Here is a 17,943-nt window from a genome sequence, read left to right as displayed (position 1 = left end):
TTACCAATTACAAGGAAGAAATAAAAAACCAATCTGTCTTTTTACCAAAACCACAATGACTAACGATTAAAAATGGCTCTTTAGTCAAGATTCAAGAGGTGTGTTAATGGGGGTTTCAAAAAAAAAAAAAGAGGTGTGTTAATGGTTCACTACTAAGTACGTTGATATTATTCTAACTTAATCGCATGTATAATCTGGCATATGTTTAAGGTTTTATCACAAAAAGTTTTGGTTTGATTAGCAGCGAAACCATTTAATATAAAATACAATCTTTTCGGTTAAGTTTTTGACGTGGGAACTGCATTCTTCAACATCTTTTTCCTTTATTTTATTGTACAATAATTAGAAATTTAGATGCTTAAAACAGAGAAATAAGTCTATGAAAAAGAAAACAAAATACGAAGAGCTGACAACATTGCAACATTCCTCAATCAACTTCTCTAAAATTTAATAATGCTCATTTTAGATCTTCTCCTGCTAGTATAGTCAGCTACCCAAAGAGTGTGAGGCATATGAAACTTGTAAATTAGGTTTCTAAATTATTATTATTATTTTTTTAACAAACAATATTATTTACACTAAGAGGGGGCCGGTCTTAGCCTCATAATAGGCTGACAATAATGTGGTCCAAATTTGTCTTTAGGAAAAATCGAATCTAAGACCTCTTATTTACAAGTGAAAAAGAATATCACTAGACTGTAGTACTAAATAACTTTCTTAATATTTAAAATTAAATAGAAAATATGAATTAAAAAACTACGAGGTGGAAAAGCCTACTGGACCTTCGTTGGACTCGTAAAAATTAAGTAGGAAGACCGGCAAATGGACTCATCAAACGTGGGCAAGCCCAATGGACCATCTTTGGTTTTTTCGTCATTCTGGTACATGGCAAGTTGTAGTTTTGAAAGTCACACACTGTAACATAACCCAATATTGTTTTCGTAAACTAATATTGGAAATTGGGGTCCAACATATACTTGAAATGGAAGGATATATGCGACTGGAAGAATGATGGATATTGGAGGGAGTCTTTAAGGTTCGAACAGGCACTGATTGTGGCTAATGAAGTTGAAATTCAATCAAATTTTCTCTTAAAATAATTGCTCTAATAGTTAGTGTGACATCCCACATCGCCCAGGGGAGTGATCCTTATATGTATATTCTCATCCTACCTAGCACGAGACCTTTTGGGAGCTCACTGGCTTCGGGTTCCGTGGGAACTCCGAAGTTAAGCGAGTAGCGCACGAGAGCATTCCCAGGATGGGTGACCCATCAGGAAGTTCTCGTGTGAGTTCCCAAAAACAAAACCGTGAGGGTGTGCTGGGGGTCCAAAGCGGACAATATCGTGCTACAGTGGTGGAGCGGGCCCGAGATGTGGTGGACCCCCCACTGGGATGTGACAATTTGGTATCAGAGCCTAACCCTGGTCGCGTGTGTGCCGACGAGGACGTCGGGCCCCTATGGGGGGTCGATTGTGACATCCCACATCGCCCATGATAGTGATCCTTATATGTATATTCCCATTCCTACCTAGCACGAGGCCTTTTGGGAGCTCACTGGCTTCGGGTTCCGTGGGAACTCCGAAGTTAAGCGAGTAGCGCACGAGAGCATTCCCAAGATGGGTGACCTATCGGGAAGTTCTCGTGTGAGTTCCCAAAAACAAAACCGTGAGGGCGTGGTTGGGGCCCAAAACGGACAATATCGTGCTACGGTGGAGTATGTATATTCCCATCCCTACCTAGCACGAAGCATTTTGGGAGCTCACTGGCTTCGGGTTCCGTGGGAACTCCGAAGTTAAGCAAGTAGCGCACGAGAGCATTCCCAGGATGGGTGACCCATCGGGAAGTTCTCGTGTGAGTTCCCAAAAACAAAACCGTGAGGGTGTGCCCAAAGCGGACAATATCGTGCTACAGTGGTGGAGCGGGCCCGAGATGTGGTGGACCCCCCACCGGGATATGACAATTTGGTATCAGAGCCTAACCCTGGTCGCGTGTGTGCCGACGAGGACATCGGGCCCCTAAGGGGGGTGGATTGTGGCATCCCACATTGCCCAGGGAGTGATCCTTATATGTATATTCCCATCCCTACCTAGCACGAGGCCTTTTGGGAGCTCACTGGCTTCGGGTTCCGTGGGAACTCCGAAGTTAAGCGAGTAGCGCACGAGAGCATTCCCAGGATGGGTGACCCATTGGGAAGTTCTCGTGTGAGTTCCCAAAAACAAAACTGTGAGGGCGTGGTTGGGGCCCAAAGCAGACAATATCGTGCTACGGTGGAGTATGTATATTCTCATCCCTACCTAGCACGAGGCCTTTTGGGAGCTTACTAACTTCGGGTTTCGTGGGAACTCCGAAGTTAAGCGAGTAGCGCACGAGAGCATTCCCAGGATGGGTGACCTATCGGGAAGTTCTCGTGTGAGTTCCCAAAAACAAGACCGTGAGGGCGTGGTTGGGGCCCAAAGAGGACAATATCGTGTTACGGTGGAGTCGGGCTCGGGAATGGTCCCGCCCGGGCCGGGATATGACAATTTGGTATTAGAGCCTAACCCTGGTCGCGTGTGTGCCGACGAGGACATCGGGCCCCTAAGGGGGGTGGATTGTGACATCTCACATCGCCCATGGGAGTGATCTTTATATGTATATTCCCATCCCTACCTAGCACGAGGCCGTTTGGGAGCTCACTGGCTTCGGGTTCCGTGGGAACTCCGAAGTTAAGCGAGTAGCGCACGAGAGCATTCCCAGGATGGGTGACTCATCGGGAAGTTCTCGTGTGAGTTCCCAAAAACAAAACCGTGAGGGCGTGGTTGGGGCCCAAAACGGACAATATCGTGCTACGGTGGAGTCGGGCCCGGGAAGTGGTCCCGCCCAAGCCGGGATATGACAGTTAGGAATATTCATCTTTAAATCACTGCGTTCTAGATTCAAACATCACATTTTCCTAGTGTAAATTAAAATAATAAAAGCGTAAAATTAACAATTGCATGGCTTGATCCATGAAAATGGTTAACAACATTGAAAGTAGCTAAAAGGGTTAACAATATTAAGTAGAATAGATTGAATATATTTGTCCAATTAGTTTAAGTGATGTGTATTAGTAATTGAGGGTTGGGAAAAGATGCAAAATTGAAGAAACAAACGGGGGATAGGAAGGAGAGAGGGACAGATTGACAGAGATTCCATTTGTGCAGAGAAACGTCTAGATCACACCGGAAAACATATAGAGAGATGGTAAATAAATAGACAACTGAGCTGTGTATATGTATTATACATTGTTATCTGTGTGGGTTGAATTCATGACCGTTGGATCTTTAATTGCACATCTTGATCCAATGCCTTATTCAAATCATTGGAGCGTATGAATATTTGATTGTTGGATCTTTATTTGTACGTCTATTTGATGCCTCATTTAAACGGTGTGCATGTTGTACACTAGAACATAATAGAATTTTCGAGTGAGTTAAGAGGGTCCTTATCAAATTGCCTGCAGTACTTTACTAGTATCAGTCAGTCCTTTTGTCTTTGACCAACTCACCACCGAGACACAAAGGACGATATATCTTTATAGTCCTCTTTCCTCTAATAATAATTCACCTTTCATCTCCTAGCTGCATAATAATTCATCTCTTTCTTTTTACACAGTCCACACTCCACAGTACTCACTGCATTCTTCGATCGACGCATAGATTCCTTTCTGGTTTCTGGCAACGAAAGCCTGCAGGAAAGGTTCCTTTGTTTGCCCCCACACACCCGCCAGTCTTCAGACCCCGTATGTACCATATATATCACTGGTAGTACTACTCCTCCCTCTTGGACCATACGCATCCATGCATCTTACTTACTTGATCTCTTTCAGTTATACCAATTTGATTAAGCACTACTCCTCCCTCTTGGACCATACGCATCCATGCATCTTACTTACTTGATCTCTTTCCGTTATACCAATTTGATTAAGCATCACTATCTCTCTCTCTCTCCCTCTCTCTGAAATTCGAATCTTTTAGGACGGAGGGCCTCACGTCCACACATCCAACCGCTAGCTGCACCCTGCACCACCTTGTCACTTGTCACAGCCTCTTCCTTCCGCTTCCACACACCACATATATGTCTATATTTATTCTACACTTTTATGCAGTTCAACTTCTGCTATTCAATTCTACTTCGAAGCTAGAATTTCCAACATAACACCCACATATATGATCACGTAACTAGTATTGCTATTATTAAAAATGAGAACCATATACAGCGTCATATAATTACTTTTTAATCTTGATGGGGTGCGCGAGTTGCTTTTCAATGCTACTTGTTATTTTTAGCATAAACATTACAATAGATATCTCAGTTATACAAAAAAATGTCTCTATTTCCAAAGGCAGTCTTTCTTGTGGTGTGCTTAGCAGCTAGTGGAATCAAAATAAGGACATGGTACCTGTGATTTGCAGCAGGTAAAGTTTTGAAAGAGATATTTGGATTCGCTTCAGATATTTGCTTTTCTTTGTAACTTTTACCTACACCAATTCAAAATTGGTGCAGGATTAGGGTTGCAAGATGTGACATGGAAGTATGCTTATTTAGTGGGCCTTTTGGTTTAATTGGATATGCTTACTTAGTGTGCCTTTTGCTTAATTAGAGTCACTAATTAACTTTGGTTTCTCTCCAACACTGCCGTATTAGGCCAGGTAAACCATGGCTTCACCATCCTCTCTCTCTCTCTCTCTTGCTGTTTGGGCTTAATTTCATCGTTTTGTGCTTGCCAAATTTCATGGGTCAACACAAGCGTTTCAACTTTTAAGATATGACTCCGGCACTTGTTTTATCTTTCAAATAAGCTCGTTCGTTGATGTCATTTGATTTTTCTTTAATTCAGATAAAATTAAGGGCTAACCACCTTTTATATCCTCAAGAGTTGAGGTGATTTTTAGGTCATGAAGTTTTAATTTTCTGACATTGCCTCTTATGGTTTTAAAAACCATATCAATTTACACCTTTTGTATATTTGAATGCCTAATTATTCATTAGATTGATGAAATTTTTAGTCAATGTGATGCAAATGTGACTTATATATCAACCTAGTAACGGCTTTCATGATAACTAGGTTATCAATTCAACGAAAATTCAAATATTTTCAAAACCTAATGGAGCCGTATGAGAAAATTGAAACCTCATGTCCTATTTTAAAATCATCCCAAACATGAAAGATGTAAAATGTAGTTAGCTATAAAATTAATTAAGAATGTCTAGATATGCAGAGATAAAAACAGGAGAAATTATATTCATACACCTCAAATTACTTCTCCCACACCCTTTTAATTTTTTAATATTTTATACACACCACTAACACTTGATAGAAAAATATTAAAAAAATTAAAAGAATATGGAAGAAGTAATTTGAGATGTGTGAATATAATCTACAGATGTACGAATATCTCTCTAACATTTTTGTTGGATGATATGTCCAATCTTGTGGATGAAATATAGTTGTTGTCACGTAGGAATACATAAAGACGCAATGACAAGAACAAACCACCTTCCCTCAAATCATCGACCAACACTTACAACATACGGCAGAAAAAAGTGAATGACTCAAATGGCTTGGAGGTCAAAGGGCCCAAATTATTTCTACTAAAGAATTATTGAGTTGATTACAGGGTCAATTAAAAGTTAAAACATCATTGACAAATGGACACATCATGGAGAAGTTGGGAGAGTGGGACCCCCAAAGTTGTCATCTTTTGACAGTGAAAAAAAAAAAGAAAAGGCAAAGATATTGTGGGACTGAGAATTTTATGTCGACAGGGTTTGTCTTCCGTGCTCCTAATCTCTTCCACAGTACGGTTACATGGTTTTCTTTCTCCTGTGTCAAGCAGTTGACCAAACTAAACATACACAGGCTTTTTCCAAAAAAAAAAAAAAAAGCCTAAACATACACAGCTCGATCGGCAGCATAGGCATTTAGGCATGGTGGCTGGTTAGGCTAACAATTTATTTTTTTGGACAGCCTAAATTTTGACTTTTATTTTAATTTGTGAGATTTTTGGTCACCAGAACTCCAAAAGCTTTTGGTTTGAGCTACATGCCAATGCCATCGCTTTATCCACCTACCTTGGCCACCAAGTCGAACTCCACTCCGCCCCATCCGGTACTTTCACGCGTGCAAATTCAATCCACAACTTTGGAATTGTTGGGCTATATATAGGGTGATCCCAAACTAACAAGGTTTTTTGTTTTGTGAAGGTCGGGAAAGAACGTATATCGTACGCAGTTTTATCTTTACTTTGCAAAGAGACTATTTCTATCTATATATAGATAGAGAAATACTTATTACTCATGTTGTTTGTTACTTCAATTGGAAAACAAAACATTAACCAATAATTCGAATTAAAGAGTTGTAAGGGAAAATGGAAAGAGGGAGAGATTTTAACTTTGAATTTGGATGTGGGGTGTGGACAAATATTGTTTTGTATGACCAACTTTATTTTGGCCGTTACAAGTATAAAATGGTATTGGAGAGGTGATACAAATGTGGTATGAAAAATATTATAAGTTTAACATTTTTGTTAATCCAGCATGTTATCAAACACTCCACATTCAAACATGCACCGAATTTTGCCATAATTTTATAATCCATCAGTGTATGATAAGCACCAATGTATGAAACGATTAGATTTACATGATTAAAATTTGACAATCACAATTTAGCCGCTGAAATACCTCCTTGTCGGAGAAAACCCTTGTATTTGACACCATAACAGGATGTTCATGAATCTGCCCTGATCTAGTATGATAAACTGACATCAAATCAATCGATAAGAAAGAAAAATTACCAAATACAAAAGCGTACGATTGATTAGTACCTGTCCTCTTCCAAAAGGAAAATTCAAAGATATTGGGAGCTTCGCATGACAATTAACGAGTACTTTGATTAATAATAACGAATTAATTTACCAAAAATAAATTATTTAACGAATAAATCGGAGAAAAAAATATAGAAAATTGAGAAGATAAACATAAAATAAAAGAGAGGACCATCATGGATTCATCATTTTCATGGAATAAAAGAGAAGGAAACCTACACGTCGCAATCATTACCAACTATTGTACCATTGACCTTGTTTGTGGTGCTATGCTGGCACTGTAGGACTCCTCTCTTCCTCCACTTCCCATGGCCTCCCTCAATATTCCAAAATAATTAACAAGCAAAAATAAAATAAAATAAAGGAGCTAAGCAATCAACAAATTAAACTACAAAATTACTAAATACTAAAAACTAAAAACCCATTTGTGATTTGTCTGTAGTTTCATATTCTCAGAGCACAAAAGGGTTTGTTCTAGGTGAAAAAAGCCAAAACATGATTAAAAACAAATTAAAATTAACTAAGAAACTAAGAAGAAAATGAATGTGAGCGGGTGATGATCATGGGGAGCCATTTTCGGATCGATCGAAGTGGAGAAGTTGACCGGAGCATTTGGGGCAGTCCTCGAGCTGTTTCGGGACCATGAAATACATGAGACAGACTTTGCAGCCAGCCACTACCAACACATTATTATTATTGTTGTTGTTGCTGTTGAGATTCTCTATCGGCTGCTGGTGCTGCTCGTATCTGCACGAAGATGGCGACGACTCGATCGAAGACTCTTCGCTGTCATACGAGCTGTTTTCATCTTCTTCCGAGTAGTAGAAATCTCCACTGTACTCTCCTCTTGTCCTCGGATCTTCTTTCGCCTTCATCCCGTTCCTCCAGTTTAGGTAGTATACCTCCCCTGTCTGCAAATAATTAATAAACTTTTATATTAAAAACAAACGCCCGAGAACTATAAGTTTTATATAAAAACGCTTCAAGAACACAATTATTTTCTTTGAAGCAATTAATTCACAATACGTAAATTTTATTTCGAAAGCGACTACATGTGATTGAACCCATATTCTTTTTTTCTTGTTTGAGACAATGCAATTATTCAAACAGAAAAAAGTTTTGCCTTTACTCTTCGAAGAAAATGTACTAAATAACGAGGAGACGAAAATCTGACAAAAGATTAAACACAGAAAAGTAAAAAGTTTATATCTTTTTATTGCTGCAACACGAGATGGTCAAACCCAGTAAAGCTTTTCTCTTTTTCCTATCGCCTAAAGTAAAAGTTTGATAAAATAAAAAATAATAAAAAAACCATTTATTCCCTTTCTCTGGATTTTTGGTATGAAAAGTTCTTGATTCTGAGATTTTATAACAAAGGGCATGGAGCATTAAATGTAAAAATGAACGAAATTACAGAGAGCATAAAGCATTAAATACAACAAGGAATTTCATTTAAGGAGTTGCAAGATCTGCTGTGTTTACTGCATTTATTGAAGCTTCAAAAATGGAAAAAAAAAAAACTAACTAATTAATGGATTGTGTTTCTTCCAACAATCAACAGGGAAAAAGAGAGAAATTAAAATTTAAACGAAAAAACCAACCTTTAAATCGAGGCATTGTTCCCAATGGTATGGAAGGGAGACATGGGAGTTGAGCTCTAAAGTGGCGTCTGAGGTTGATGAGGTTGAAGACGATGACCTGCCCTGCATCCCCGTGGCGGCCAATACCCCGTCAGTGAAGCTCGAGCCTTGTCCTTCGCCGTCGACTGTGATGCTGCCGCCGCCGCTGCTGCTGTGGTTGTGGTGGTGGTGGTTGTGGTTGTTTAGGGAGCAATTTTGGAGAGACCTCTCCAGGGAAGCGGCGATCTTCGCCATGTTTGGAGCTGTCATCTGAATCGGCAACAAAATCCCAGGATATGATTGCAAAAATGAGCTTCAACAATCAAAACAAAATCACCGGTCACAAACAATAGAGAGAGAGAGAGAGAGGGAGAGAGAGATTAGGTGTGATTTTGGAAAGGGAAATATAACAGGGGGAAGGGGGGCAGTCACAAACAGATAGATGGAGTTGGGAATAATAATGATGGAGTTCACGCCCTGTAAATGCGCGTGGGAATCTGTTAGGGAGTACCAGGTGGGACCCGGCTAGAGAACTTCGTTTCACAGTGTGGAGAGATTTCAATGAAACGACGAGACTTACATAACACGCGTGGAAGATAGTTTTACATGTCATATAAAAACTATGAAATGTTTTGTTAAATTCTTTGTTTTATTGGCATGACGCTGTGTGCCGATTTAATTGTAATTGTTGACGTGTAAAATTTTAGTTAGATGAGACTGATTTCAATATATTAAACTAACGAGTGTGATTTTTATACAATAAATGACCGATTATATTGGAGTCATAAATGATAGATAGAATTGACTCTTATAAAACTCCCACCACTATGGCAATTGTGTCATGGCAATCAAGCTCAAAATAACTGATTTGTATATATAGAAATCAAAACTCACATAAACGACTGTGAAAAATCTTATGAAAATAAGTGCTTGTTCAACGAGCAAACAAATTCAAAACCCCAAAATTTAACCGTATATACCGTACCAAAGTGATTATTTTTTATTGAAATTAACAAATAGCGAGTATTTTAGTCGGTTCATCTTTAATTTTCTCACTGATTGCTTTCTTGGTTGAAAATCTCACATCCGCAAGCAAGCGAGGCGTGTGATTATTTAATCTTCCGTAATTAATATTATTGAAAAAGCTAATAAGTAAAGCTGACGGAATTATCTCGGGAGGCTTAATTAAATTAAGAAAAGCAAAGACAACTAAGTAAAAACGCAATTACCGAAACTGGATGCCGGAACTTTGTTTTAACAATTAAACAGTTTATGTTTTTCTCTGCTGCAACCGGAAAGAAGAAAAAAAGGAAGAAGAAGAAGGTGGGGTTTTGAAACGGTGGGACGTGGCTCTGGCAGCCCGTCCGACCACGCGCGGACCGCCCATATATTTTAACAAAATCATTCACCTACTATCGAGCTACGCAATTGTTAAAAGACCAGTCGCAATTAAACATCAAATATATATTTTACTCGCATTTGTATAAATTAGATACTAAGTAATGTATATAAGTAGAGAAAATGATATATTTTTTTTGTTTTTTTTATTTAGCTTATAACATATAGAGTATCCGTTTAAATACGAAACACTTTAAGAAATTTCTCTTATCCAACAACATTATTATAATAATTCAGTCGCAATTAAGTATTAAATTCACACAAATATACATATTTTTCTCACTTTTTATATGATTTGAAGACGAACACGTAATTGACCCGAAAAAAACAAGTTGACTGTTATGAAATATATTATTTATGTGCATATAAATATCAACAATGTTAGGACGAGGCCATGAATTAGACTTAAGAAATCATTTTATGTACAATGTATTCATGACATATGCCAGCGATTGAAGTCCAATATATCCTAGTTGCCCTAGAGCAATTCCGTGGGTGTCTCGTCTCACACATGAAGGAGGTTTATTCAAGTGAGATTTTGAAGGATTTTATTTCTTTTAATGAATCTAGATGTATTTTACAGGATTTTAAGTAATTTTCTAAAATTCAATGTGTATTCAATCAGGATTTTAAGATAGTTTATTAAAATCCTTAGAAATCTGGATGCATTTAATTAGGATCTTAAAAAAGTTTATAACATTCCAGGTGCATTCAATTAGAATTTGGTTTTAAAAAATTTGAAAAAGTTGAGGAATTAGAGATAATTTGAGAGATTTCATAGTGTATTTTAAGTATCCACAAATCTCACATTCCATGAGATTTCAACAAAATTGAATCAAAATTTTGCATGAAATCCCTATAAATCAATTAAACTCCATAAAAATTCATGGATTTATAAAATTCATTTAAATCTCTCAAATTCTCAATTGAATACACGCCCTAAAGTTTGTAAAGTTTATGAATTTAAAGTCAAAACATAGTATTTAGATTTATTATTCATGACTATTACAGCCAAACCATGAAATGCTTCATGAATAAAAAAGCAAAAGCACTATCCTTTTTCAAAAACAAGTTTAGGGGTAGAGGATGTTACCCTATTTTAGAGTTAGGAAATACCACAAGTTTCTTTGCGGACTTATAAAGAGGGTCCCAATCCCTTTTTTTTTTCATATTTACAGTTCGCCCACCAAAAGGAGGTTACTAACACCAGAACTCGAACTTAGACGTTAGAGTCGAACCTAGGCATATGGTGTTCAATTAATCAAGGATTATAAACAGTAAATATCATAAGTTCAGGAGTGTAGGACCACATATATTACTTGAGAATTGATAGTCAAATTGTAACGTGAGGCGTGAGGGATATCACATATTTATAATACAATAGTGTACCTTGCAAATGATTTATACAATTATTAGTCAATCAGAAGAATTTATTAATTCACGTGTCAAGTATACATTATTTACTACATCAAGTGAGACACCAATGTGGTATAAAAATATAATTTCTCTACCATTTTTCTATTTTTAATGGAATATAAAATTAAGATTCAAATATCAACTCTTCTTTTAATATAATACAAAAATGTAGTTTCTTTAACATTTTTAAAGAGAGAATATTAACAGCTTATTATTTTATTTCAAGACAAATTATTTAATAAACTCGTAGAAAATTTGATGAGAATGTGAAATAGTGGACACAAACAAAAGGACGAGTTCGCATATAAGTAAGAGATCAGAGGACAGAGCGAATGTATTGGGGGAGCTGCAAGCCTGTTCCTCTATATAACTAAGCTAATATTAATAAATAAATGCTGCTTGGTAAAATGGTTGGTATTATTTTTCATTTGTTTACGTGTAAGTGAGATGTTTTAGATTCGATTTTTGTAAAAAATAAGTCTGAACCACATTATTGCTAGTTTATTGTGAGGCTAAACCCACCCTGTAAATAACATTGCTTGTTAAAAAAAATGTTAATAAATAAATAAATAAATATTGTTAAAACTAATTAAGTATGTATACGTGTATTACGTTTAGAAGTAATTTCTGCACATTATTGTTTTATTTTTAAGGAAAACTAATGAAAAATACTTGAAAACTTTGAGTTTTAACTATAAAGACAAAATAAAGGGTAAAATAAATAGTATCATGATTGCCTTTTTAGTTTAAAAATGTGATTTTATGTTAGCGTTAACAGTATCATGATATTTTCGTTAAAATTTCCTTATTTTTATACACTCTGCTTATTATATAACTTAATTCTTATTTGTTTTATTTGATTCAGAAGTTTAAAAATAAACCGAAGCGTGAGTCGGTGAGTGGACCTTCAGAGAAAATTAATGTGTAAACATTATTATTTTCATCATGTATGGTGTTGGAAGAAAGGCAGCAATATTACTGGTGCAAGATAGCGATTAGGGTTTTCTGTTGATGTATATGCAAGTTCACGTGATGGCTCATGAGGCTCATGGGTTTTGGGGGGGCCGTTGGCAATATTGCCAGGTAAGTCTGGTCACGTACTGGTGGGAACTTCGACACCCAATATGACTCGGACTTTTCCTCTTTGAGGAATCTATTCACTCAACTTTTACCAGTCCTCCCTCCTCCTCCTGTACCTGACACCATCTCAGCAGCAGCAGTTCACCCCGTCTCTCTCTCTCTCTCCATTAATATTCCCTCTGCTGCTGCGACAAGCGAAGGAGTCCTTGGGATGTTCCACAGCTTTTGTTTTTGTATGCAGATTCAGAAATCCATCACGGATATCATCGCAATCCATTTTTCAAATTCATCCTTTTAAAAAAAATCTACATAATTCATTTCAAATTTCTCTAAACAAGAAGATGAACATATCTTCACAGTTTTCATGATAAAACGCGTCAAATTGAAGAAAATTTCGTAACCCTAAAAAAAAAATCAGCTCCATCTGAATTGGACAAAACAAACAATATACATACACATGCATACAAGAACTATTATTTCAAAATCATTGATACAACTGAGTGTCAATTGTCATACTGCATGTGCATGTGGTACGTACGTATACGGTCAAATAGGGTTTGGTTGTGTTGACCATGTGAGAACTTTAGCTAGACAACGGCTAAATATGTACAACACATGCAGTCCCTCTCTGCTGCAACATCACATTATTTTAATATGGTAAGCGTAACTAGTTAATTGAGTGAAAAAAAAGTTATTAATTAAGGTTAATTGCGATGAAAGCTAAAGGAAGATTATAGAATAATGATGGTATGTTTTATTGAGATTTCCAATTCATTCTCTGCACATATAGCGACGAGTTTTTTTATTTTTATCATTTTTATTTTTATCATTTTTATTTGAGGGTGAAGGGAACATGCCCAAGTGCTAGACTGCTAGTGGCCTTGGCCCATGGGCGTGCCCCTCGCTGCTGCTGCTGCTTCTTCTGGTGGTGTTGGTGGGTGCGCACGCACTATACTGTTTTTTTTTTATATACATATTGTGGAACAAACCTTGTTTTATTGGAAGGGAAGCTCCATAAAGCTTCTTGCACGGCACCTAAACTGCTCTTCTCTATAAATATGCTTTCTTAATCAATTTACATCTGACTACATTTGTATTATTATGGATTATTTTTAGTCCTTTGGCGGGTTTAGGGATTGTGGTTGAATCCAACGTTGAGAAACTATATATGCGTATTACATCACATTTTATCACATTTTTAATAAAACTAGGACTCACCAAATCTCATGCATCACTTTATCATGGTTATGCTCTCCTAAGATCCTCAAAATGAGGACATGTGAGGACTAAATCCATGTTAGCCACAAGATTATAATAGTTTAGATTCAAAGACTTAAAATATTTGACAACTTAATAAAACAAAACCAATTTAAAATCCATGAACCATTAGAAAACTCTTTTTTTGTTTTGCTTTATTAACTTGTCAAATATTTAAGCCTTTGGATCTAAAGTAATATAATCTTATGGCTAATAAAAATTTAGTTCTTACTGATCCATTGATAGACGATCTCTTTACCGCACGCTTTGTGGATTCTCATTTCGATGAGATAGTCTTCCTTTCGTTAGAGGGAGATAAGAATACCATCATTCCTGAAGAATACCTCAAATTGTCGTGGATTACCCCTTACTATGTCTCATTTAGATCCCGAAACTGTCTAGTCTGAAATTTAAGTGCGTCGTATTCTAGATCTATAAAGCATTGCTCAGAGCATATCAGATACTTTTAACAATTTAACAATGGTGGCGAGATCATAATACTTGCTGCAAATGCACCTGCAAGGATAAACATACCAACGTACACCATAATATCGTGTGGGAAGGATGAGCCGTTCGGGAATGGAGGTCAACCCAACTGTTGCGTGGCCCGGGACATTGGCGGCTAGTCAATCATATGCTCCTAACCTGAAGTGTGGCAGACCAGTTGCTTCAAATGATTCATAACCCCAAAAAAGGAAATGGGCACAAAGTAATGAGACAAATGTGGATCCGACCATCGTATACTCAACTGTTCTACGCATGAGGTTATACTAAATTACGGAGGTTTTGGAGCCCAAAGTTCTATACCTGAGTGCAATTGGTGCTTTATTGTACTTACCTTAGTGCACTAGACCGGATATCTCCTTTGCTGTTAATCTTTTGCCAAGATATAGCAATACGCCTACACGCAGACACTGTACTGGTGTTAAAGACATCTTCTGCTACCTTAAAGGTACGACATATTGGGCGTGTTCTACCTATACAAATCCTTGAGAGGAACCGCCGCCCTTATGGTCCTCTGGTTGATTCTCGTCGTGTTGGTTACGTTGTGTAGGTTACTTATCTAACTCGCATAAGCCACACCCTCAAACGGGTTATGTCTTTGCCGTTAGAGACACTGTAATATCTTGGAGGTCTATCAAGCAAACCTTAGTTGCAACTTCTTCAAACCATGCTGAGATTCTTGCCCTGTATGAAGCTACTCATGAACGCTTCTGGATGAGGGTAGTATTGGAACATATTCGAAACACTGAAGATTTTTCTTTAGTCGTTGACATTCCTACAACGATTTATGTAGACAAAGCAACATGTATCGACCAGATTAAGAAGTGATACATCAAATGAGACAACACCAAGCACATTGCATCGAAATTCTTCTTCTCACGTCAGCAACAAAAGTATCAAAACGAAATCAAGCAAATATGTTCTTAGGACAACCTTGCTGATCTCTTGACGAAGTCATAACCAAAATCTACTTTTCAAAAGCTCGTCCAAGGAATATGTATACTTAAATTATCTGATATGAATTGATGTAGTTCTCATTTTTGGAAGTTTTATCAAAAAATATCCAAAAGTATATTTACTCGATTTTAATGTACCTTTTTTCCTACAATTAGAAGGATTTTTTCCAACTGGGTTTGCTACCTTACTAGGTTTTAACAAAGCACCCATATTGGGATGGTTAGACCCTTGTGACGTGTCCTACTTTCATCCCTTAGACGTTTCGTTTTGACATTATGCATGCTTCTCACGTTTCTCCTTAGTTTATAGGTTTTATTCCCATATCGGGTTTTACCATAGCAAGATTTTGTGAGTTTTACTACCAATGCATCCTTTTGTTAATTTGAGACTCATATTCGCCCATTGTGCCGATAACTTCATCAACTAAACTTACTTATCACTGAAGACCTAATGCGACAATTTATTTGAGTGTTTACACACTTAAGGGGGAGTGTTGTTGTCCTAATTAGGTTAGGAATGTAATTGTGTAAATCCTAATAAGATTCTATGATATCTTTTAGATAGTGTCATGATTTAGTTGTAACACCTAAAAGGTAAGCGATTTATAGGCAAAATGACAGTAAGATAATACACATCTCAGAATTCACCAAATTCTCTTTCTCTCCTTGCCGGCACCCCTCTTTCCCTCTCTATAAGTTCTCAGTTAAATAGGCTTACAACAACTAATAAGTAAATTAAAGAATTTGATTCAAGATGATTAAGGGATTTGATAAGAGAGGCAATTAATGCAAGAAAACTTGGAAAGTTCATTGTTGGGGGGTTTGGGCCGCGGGTCTGATTAGTCACTACTCTCTCTAGAAGATATATAGGTCAATGGATCCTGGATCCCATTGATAGATAGAGCCCAAGGACATTCTAGTCACCACAAGAAAACCGAATTTCCATCTGCTCATCACAGCTTTCCCTCGAATCGCTTCTCTTGTAAGATCAGCCAATTCCGATTCCAATCACCAGACCAGACCACAAGATCGCGGGATTTCATCGCACTCATAAGTCACGAACAAAGGCAGAGATGTCGAAGGTGGACGAACCGGTGATGGGAGTTCCAGTCTACACGTTGCAGAATCCGCACCAGGCCGGAATGATCCCGCCAAACGCCGTCTACGGCGACCCAAAGGGCGTCCCTCTCCACCAGACCTTTTACAGAGACACTCCCGCTCCCTTCAACTGCTCTTACTGTGGCGATACCGGACTCACCCAAGTCAGGTAAATAACAAAATTTGATCCTTTTGGGCAATTGGGATTTTGGGTTTGATTTTGTGTTCTTGATTATTCAAAGTTTGAAACTTGAGATATGTTTGGTTGATGTTTATTGGTGTTGAATGAATCGACAGATCAAAGCCGAGTATGGCATCTGTGGTGGCTTGTATGATGCCAATGATGCTTGGATGTTGCTTTCTTATGCCTTCCTGTGACTGCCTCTGGCATAAGTATCATTACTGTCCCAGTTGCCAAGAGAAGGTAAGACAACTCTTTCTATTCAGGACACATTTGGGGCTAATTCGGTAGCAATCACTTTTGCTAGACGTGCTTTTATTAGAAACATGTTAGATTTTTTGCTCATTAGGACTTCTGCTGGATGGGCTTTTATTAGAAACACATCGAAATTTTTATTGAATGTTCAAGTGCTTTCTGGAAAAGTTCAAGTGCTTTCTGGAAGAGTGCGGTGCTTCTTCTGAAAACACTTCTATGACCCATAAGCACTTTCAATTTTTCTACCAAACACGGTTGAAAACCCTCCTATGAGTGCTCTGTGCTGTGCACTCTCAAATTTTTTATGTTGCTTTTTCTCATTTTTGCTTAGAAATTTGACATGGGTTGTATTGTAGGTTGCTGATTTTGAGAAGTCGGATATTTGCATTGTTGCGGATCCTCCACACTGGACAGAGCACAGCTTTGCACTGCCTGCATGATGATCTGTATTTCACACTTTGTATGCGGCTTCTTCTCTGCTTCTTTGAACCCCGTATACCTTTAAAGATGTGTTAGTAGATAAATATAGTTTTAAGATGCTGCATTGAACTACTATTTGGCTATGGCATCTATATGGAGTTTGGAAAAATGGTGGCTTGGCTTCATAATAATGCAGTTTGACTGTAATTTTTAAATATGTGCAAGCTTTTAATAAAATGCTTTTGCTAATTTTGTACGTGCATGCTCTTGTGTTGCAAATGTTTTTATGGGAGTTGTGAGTTGTTTGAGGGACATGCTAGGTTCATCAATAAGGTTCCGAACCAGTCCTCGGAGGTCTAGTGTTTAGGGTCTAGTTCTCGGCAGGGTTATGTTGCACTTCTTGTTCAACCGCGACGGTGCTAATTTTTGAAATGGTTAGGAACTATAGGAATGTTTGAAAGTAGCATTCCTTGAAAAGCAATATTGCAATCATCATGAGCACTGGTTAGTTCACATTAGATGCAATTGGGATGCTGGATTATGTGAAACTTCCTGCCTCGTTCTGATGATTACAACTGCAGTATAAGCTATATTATCAAATTATGCAGTACCTTGTGTCAAAATTTAGTCAATTATCAAAACAGATGTCTTGTTATGGCATGAGATCGGAATGTACATCAGTTGTGATTCAAGTTGCTATCATTGGAACTTGCTTTTCATATGTTCATCGGAGAACGGCATGAGAAAAGGGATTGTACTCGCAGACTTGCAGTGTAGGTGCTTAAACCAAAGGAAATGTGTGTATTAGCTTAGGGTTTGAACCTTGCTTCGGTATCTCAAAATCTCAAATCGACAGTGTCAGGTGTGAAACTAAGCCTAAAACGAAGAATGATGTGAAAGTTGAGAAGTTGG

The 17,943-nt window shown here is 37.6% G+C and overlaps 2 protein-coding genes across 2 annotated transcripts; one reads left to right on the top strand and one right to left on the bottom strand.

Annotated features, from left to right (window-relative positions):
* Positions 1–7,182: 7,182 nt before the first annotated feature.
* Positions 7,183–8,880, bottom strand: LOC137730461 (protein CURLY FLAG LEAF 1-like). Its single transcript, XM_068469450.2, has 2 exons — positions 8,449–8,880; positions 7,183–7,758 (listed from the first exon to the last, which is right to left on the bottom strand). The coding sequence occupies exons 1-2, from the start codon at positions 8,734–8,736 to the stop codon at positions 7,408–7,410; spliced, it is 639 nt and encodes a 212-aa protein (XP_068325551.1). The 5' UTR covers positions 8,737–8,880; the 3' UTR covers positions 7,183–7,407.
* Positions 8,881–15,935: 7,055 nt separating this feature from the next.
* On the top strand, positions 15,936–17,287 carry LOC137731972 (GSH-induced LITAF domain protein). The gene is made up of 3 exons (XM_068471242.2): positions 15,936–16,344; positions 16,473–16,599; positions 16,968–17,287. The coding sequence occupies exons 1-3, from the start codon at positions 16,151–16,153 to the stop codon at positions 17,049–17,051; spliced, it is 405 nt and encodes a 134-aa protein (XP_068327343.1). The 5' UTR covers positions 15,936–16,150; the 3' UTR covers positions 17,052–17,287.
* The last annotated feature ends 656 nt before the right edge of the window (positions 17,288–17,943 follow it).

The sequence above is a fragment of the Pyrus communis genome, chromosome 16 (genome assembly GCF_041283825.1).
Source record: "Pyrus communis isolate YQ-2024b chromosome 16, ASM4128382v1, whole genome shotgun sequence".
NCBI lineage: Eukaryota > Viridiplantae > Streptophyta > Magnoliopsida > Rosales > Rosaceae > Pyrus > Pyrus communis.
This window is presented reverse-complemented; position numbering and strand designations above follow the sequence as displayed.

Bases quoted from the DNA above. Each gene is read 5' to 3' on its own strand.
- LOC137730461 (XM_068469450.2), bottom strand. From the start codon at position 8,736: ATGACAGCTCCAAACATGGCGAAGATCGCCGCTTCCCTGGAGAGGTCT. The intron at 7,759-8,448 runs GTTGGTTTTTTC...AATTATTTGCAG, and splicing joins AACAATGCCTCGATTTAAAG to ACAGGGGAGGTATACTACCT.
- LOC137731972 (XM_068471242.2), top strand. From the start codon at position 16,151: ATGTCGAAGGTGGACGAACCGGTGATGGGAGTTCCAGTCTACACGTTG. The intron at 16,345-16,472 runs GTAAATAACAAA...ATGAATCGACAG, and splicing joins ACCGGACTCACCCAAGTCAG to ATCAAAGCCGAGTATGGCAT. The intron at 16,600-16,967 runs GTAAGACAACTC...GTTGTATTGTAG, and splicing joins GTCCCAGTTGCCAAGAGAAG to GTTGCTGATTTTGAGAAGTC.